This window comes from Benincasa hispida, chromosome 11 (genome assembly GCF_009727055.1).
Source record: "Benincasa hispida cultivar B227 chromosome 11, ASM972705v1, whole genome shotgun sequence".
NCBI classification, from domain to species: Eukaryota; Viridiplantae; Streptophyta; class Magnoliopsida; order Cucurbitales; family Cucurbitaceae; genus Benincasa; species Benincasa hispida.
The window spans coordinates 14,866,391-14,872,152 of NC_052359.1; the positions used below are offsets into that span (position 1 = coordinate 14,866,391).

Here is a 5,762-nt window from a genome sequence, read left to right on the forward strand (position 1 = left end):
CACATCTTCAATACATAATTAAGATAACTTAAACTTAATTAATTAGTAAAACAAGTTTAGGTGTTTATAGTAAGGGTATATAGATTTTGTTTTATGTTTTAGATGCCATGTATTAAGCAAATATGTGTTTGGTAGATGACTCGAATTTTGTTTCTAAAAACTTTCGGATTCGGTGGTACAAACGGTGCAAATTATGAAAACAACATTTTTATATTTTTATTGTATATCGCTTTTGAATTTTAAATTCTAAAATGAAAATTATATTAAATAAAGATAAAAACATTTAAAAGTACAATATATTATAGGGGACTTTCAAAAATAAAAAAGAAGGGAAATTATTTACACAAATAGCAAAATTTTAATTTACTTTGATAAAATTGATAAAGGCGAATAGAAGTTTATCTCTGATAGAAGCCCTTCATTAATAGACGCTGATATAAGTTTATCAGTGTCTATTAATGTTTTTTTTTCTTTTTGTTATTTTTGTAAATAGTTTGACATTTTTTCTATATGTGAAAATTTCCCTATATTAAATTATAAACTCAATTTATTTTTTAAATTATAATATGTATTATGTAATCGTATATTACAAAATAAAAATTTTATAATTTTTTAACAAAAATCATATTCATAGACTATGAAGAGATTTATAGAATAATTAGTGTTTAATTAATATTTGAGAATTAATTCGTTAATTATTTCCTTGTAAGGCTATAAATAGCCAACATAGGAATCTAAAATGAAACTTTTAATCATCCATTTCAAATGAACATCTAGTTCTTTGAGAGAGTTCTCTCTTTAGGGATAGATTTTCCTTATTTACCTCAACCCACTGCATCATAAATAATTAAATAATATATAATTTATTGTCAACTAAATATTAGTGGTTAACTACAATTAATTTTATGATTTATATTATTATATTATATATATATATATAATCAAATAATTTTAAATAATTATTTAAATTATAATTCAATTTTCAAATCCGCTACAAAAGCATATCTAAAATATATGAAATTCAATTCTGTTTAAATTTTCTAAAAAGATGGGCCATGTTTTTTTTGACATACAAAGCAGGCCTTAAGTATGTATTCCTCTAATCTAAAGATGGTCAGCCCCTAGTTATCTCAGAATTCTGTGAAGGTTCTTCTTCCTCTAATTTTCTATCCAAGAATTTGTGAATACTTGTCGAACGTGAACCTCCCATTGATTTATAGTGTGGGTTGAATTTAGGGTTTTGGTGCAGCAACTGCCACCAGAAATTGGGAATCTCTGGACAGAGAAGCGTGAGAAACGCCTAATTTGGCTCAACAAGCTTTCTGAAAATGGAGGAAATCGCCACTTACACCATCCTTCTCAAATTAGCAAATTTGACTCAGTCTCTCTCAATTCCAAACTTGGGGGGTTTCCTACTCCAACAAAGAAGAAAAACAAGCTTCATGGTAAAACTTTAGCTCCTTTTTCCCGAGAGAGACCAGAAAAAAAGAGAAAATACGTCTGGTTTTTTTCTGGGAAATAGCTGTTTTTTTCTATCATATTTATCTTTTACATTGTTTTTGAAAAATTTTCCCCTTTTTTCATTTTTTGCCTTGTGGGGTTGAAGCTGAAGAGGGCATTTCTCATTGTTATGCGCTGACTTTGTTTCTTCCCCCTCCCCCCTCCCCCAATTGATCCTCGTGGTTTCTATTTCTGTATCTCTGTTGTTATGTGCTTTGATTTTTCAAGGATTTGTTCAATGCAAGATCTTGATTGTCATTTGTGACTGCTTTTGTGTTGTGAGAAAAGAGATAAAGGAAGATGAATTGCTTTCAATGTTGTATGTCAGAGGAGAAAGTCAGTAGGAAGTCTTTGAAACAGAGCATTAAGGAGTATCATGACACAAAAACTTTAGCCTCATTTGCCAACATTTCCTTTAAATCTGGTAGGTTCTGTCCCTTTGCTGCCCCACATTTGGATCCTGTGTGATATATATTTGCACTGGTTGCATGTGACTTGTTTGGGTGCAATCAATTTTAATTTCCTTGTAGGTTTTAGTAGTTGATTGGAATTCGAAAACGGGTTTTTGGGTTTGAATCTTCCTTACTCAAATGCGGCCTTTGAGCATTTAATCTTGATATTGTTTGAGGCATTTTGTGGTTTCCTTCTTAGAATGAAGTTATTTTTCTTAAGCAATAATACAGTCCAAGAATTCCCCTTGTAGTTTTTAGTAGTTCATTGGAACTCAGAATGTGTTTCCACTTTTTAGTCTTCCACACTCAAACATGATATTTGAGTTTGAGTCTCAAATCCTCGCTTTTGCAGAGGCATCTTTCTTTCTTTGAATAAATGCATATTATCATAACCCCTAAAACACACTTAGAATTTACCATGTAGTTTTTTAGTAGTTTGTTGGAATTCAGAATGTGTTTCCAGGATTGTATCTCCCTTGATTGAGTATGGTATTTGAGCTTCGAATCTTTATATGGTAGAGGCGTTTGCTAATTCTTTCTCCAAATGGATTTATATTTCTTAATCACTAATACACCTAAAATACTTCCTTATTCTCTAACTATCTTTTGGGAGTATTTATTTCGTTACTTCAAACAATACATGTATAGAGTGCTTGATGGATTGGTTCCTGAATTATTTCAGCTCTCTTCCTAGTAAACACATTCTGAACCTTGTTTAAGACTTTAATTGTTTTTATTCTTCAAAAATTAGTAGTTTAAAACCACGGATAATATGTTTAATTTGAAAAACTTGACTGTGAACTCGCAGATAGCAGTCGGCGAAGGTACATAACTGAGGAGATAAAAAAGTTAGGAAAAGGAAACATCTCTGCACAAGTTTTTACATTTTGTGAGTTAACTGCTGCTACAAATAACTTCAACCACAAAAATCTGTTGGGGGAAGGTGGTTTTGGAAGGGTTTACAAAGGCGTCTTTGAAAGCACAAAACAAGTATCATGACATAACCTTTACTTTCATATATGCCATCTATGCAAAATAGATTTGTTGTTGAGTTCTCTACTTATTTGTGTTTTGGTTTTGTCTTCCTTAGGTAACGGCCGTGAAGCAACTTGACCGAAATGGATTTCAAGGAAACAGAGAATTCCTTGTAGAGGTTTTGATGTTGAGCCTTCTTCACCATCCTAATCTTGTGAATTTGGTTGGGTATTGTGCTGATGGGGATCAGAGGATTTTGGTTTATGAGTACATGGCTAAAGGTTCCTTGGAGGATCATCTTCTTGGTATGACTTGATGATTCATTTCACATTCAGTTAGGAGCTCGAAATATGTTCGAATTATATTAGAATTCCCAATAAATGTTTAGTTTGTAGGTAGTCCTACAAAAAGATTCCATTTAACTGAATTTATCTAGATCTGGATGTATTTCATGTTACATTACAAACATAACATGTTTCCCTTCAGAAGATGGAATTCCATGATTTACAACAGCCTTTACATATATTTTTTTTAATGTGATCTTTTCATTTTAATAACCGAAATCCAATTCAAAGGTGCTCGATCTTAAGCTTGCAACAACAAACCTTTTTATACTGGGTTCTGAAGTTGGAGCCTCTTATTTTCAGATATAGCATCAGATAAGCCACCTCTGGACTGGAAGACAAGGATGAAAATTGCTGAAGGAGCGGCAAAAGGACTTGAGTACTTGCACGAATCCGCTAATCCTCCTGTGATATACCGTGATTTCAAAGCTTCAAACATATTGTTGGACGAAGAATTCAATCCAAAGCTCTCTGATTTTGGTCTTGCAAAGTTAGGTCCTACTGGGGACAAATCTCATGTTTCCACTAGGGTGATGGGAACCTATGGTTACTGTGCTCCTGAATATGCGCTTACAGGACAATTGACGACGAAATCAGATGTCTACAGTTTCGGTGTCGTGTTTCTGGAGATTATAACTGGAAGAAGGGTTATAGACAATGCAAGACCAACAGCAGAACAAAATTTAATTACTTGGGTATGCTTTTTTATGTTGTATACACTTCTCTCACCTGCATATATATTTGATCTTGATATTAATGAAGAATTGCGTTTGGTATTGTGATGTGATGTAGTTGTTGATATCTTGTTCCCAACTTTAAAGAAACTATCTTAAACTTTTCATTTTGTTGTCATTTCAACGAAGGCTTCTTCTTTTCCTAACATTCGTCGATATCGATACTTTTGTGTATGACATTGAACTTCAAATATTCTTAAACTCAACCAAAAGCTTTGTAATCCAAACTTTCTAAGCTTGAACACTGAATAATTTGTTGAAACTAAAACTTGTTAGTTCTCAACCATGTTTACTTCATTATAGGCACAACCACTTTTCAAAGACAGAAGGAAATTTACCCTAATGGCAGATCCAAAGCTAGAAGGAAATTATCCAGTGAAGGCTCTGTATCAAGCTCTGGCAGTGGCAGCCATGTGTTTACAAGAGGAAGCGAGTACTCGACCATTGATCAGCGATGTGGTTACAGCTCTTGAATATTTAGCTGCAAATAAGGATGTCGATTCAGATGTAGATGATGAATCAGATTCGGGATCGGTATCAGGATCGGGTTCAGCTTCTCCTGATAGAAGTAGTACCAATGGAGATAAAAATGTTGATGTTGAGGATGATGGGAGGTGATTTAGAATTGGACAAAACAAATAAGAAAAATGAAGATATTATGGATCTCTGGCACTTGTGATTGGGGCAGTTTGTCCCTCATTTTCCTCCCTTTGTAATATTTTCCAATATGACAAGGCCATTTTAAGGATTTTGGAGTAATGTGCAAAACGTAATTATGATAAGGGCAGAAAAGTAAAAAAAAAAAAAGTTGAAAAAATCAAAATGACATAATTATTCTTTACATATTCGTGTCTGTGAATTTTAAGAGATGAAAAAGAAGGAATCTGAGACATTTGCATTTAAAACAAAGAAACAAGGGAAGTGAAAATCTAAGGCTTAGTTTGATAACTTTTTTGTTTTGAAAATCATGCTTGATTTCACACCTTTATATATATAAGTTTTTCACAATTTTTAAAAATATATTTGAAATTTGAAGTGCATAACCGATCAATTTTTAAGATAATTTTGAATTAAACATTTACTTGATTTATTTTAAAATTAAATTTATATTAACCAAGGCTTTTGTACCTCATATTTAATTCATTTACTGTATTGCTGCTCATGATAATTATGTACGAACGGGAAGTTTTAACATTCAATAATCACAAATTTGATTGCAGTTCAATTTAAAAAAAAAAAAATGATTGTAGTTACATTAACATGAATAGTCCTAAGATTCACTCATTAATATGTATTGAATGAAAAATTTTGGACCAATCATAAATTATTACACATTTACCAAATTAATGACGAATTTACAAATCATCTAAATTAGAACTAATTAAAAAATTGACATGTGTCCTAAATTGAAATCGAAAACATAAATTGGCAAATCCCGATGATGCCACTTGTATTTATCATGACCGTTGGATAGAATCAAATAATTTAATTCAATTTGATATTATTATTTGGGCTAAAGTTCAATTGAGTCCAAAAAATAGGCTTAGTTTGACCCAAATGTCAAATATGATCCAAATGTAATCAGTTGGGCTCAGGGGCAAGGTCCATGGACCAACCAAGCCCAAACCCACAAAGTCCACCTATGAACTCTATAAATAGAGAAGTTCTCTTCATTTGCAAAGGTCAGCAATTTTACACTCCAGAGAGCCTAGAAGAAATTTTCTACGATAAAAAAAACTCCTTGACTCCTGAAGAAT

At 32.2% G+C, this 5,762-nt stretch overlaps 1 protein-coding gene across 4 annotated transcripts; it reads left to right on the forward strand.

Annotated features, from left to right (window-relative positions):
- Nucleotides 1–1,079: 1,079 nt before the first annotated feature.
- LOC120091934 (probable serine/threonine-protein kinase PBL23) lies at nt 1,080–4,812 on the forward strand. 4 transcript variants are annotated; one of them, XM_039050105.1, is made up of 6 exons: nt 1,216–1,445; nt 1,829–1,924; nt 2,761–2,942; nt 3,043–3,232; nt 3,575–3,966; nt 4,309–4,812. In XM_039050105.1, exons 4-6 carry the CDS (start codon nt 3,112–3,114, stop codon nt 4,621–4,623), a joined length of 828 nt encoding a protein of 275 aa, XP_038906033.1. In that variant the 5' UTR covers nt 1,216–1,445; nt 1,829–1,924; nt 2,761–2,942; nt 3,043–3,111; the 3' UTR covers nt 4,624–4,812. The 4 variants fall into 4 exon arrangements, with proteins under 4 accessions (XP_038906032.1, XP_038906033.1, XP_038906034.1 ...); XM_039050103.1 differs by having other exon boundaries at nt 1,304–1,445; nt 1,789–1,924; XM_039050106.1 differs by lacking the exon at nt 1,829–1,924.
- Nucleotides 4,813–5,762: the final 950 nt, after the last annotated feature.

Coding starts and splice junctions, on each gene's coding strand:
- LOC120091934 (XM_039050103.1), top strand. CDS start 1,801: ATGAATTGCTTTCAATGTTGTATGTCAGAGGAGAAAGTCAGTAGGAAG. Junction 1,925..2,760: donor CAACATTTCCTTTAAATCTG/GTAGGTTCTGTC, acceptor GTGAACTCGCAG/ATAGCAGTCGGCGAAGGTAC. Junction 3,967..4,308: donor AACAAAATTTAATTACTTGG/GTATGCTTTTTT, acceptor ACTTCATTATAG/GCACAACCACTTTTCAAAGA.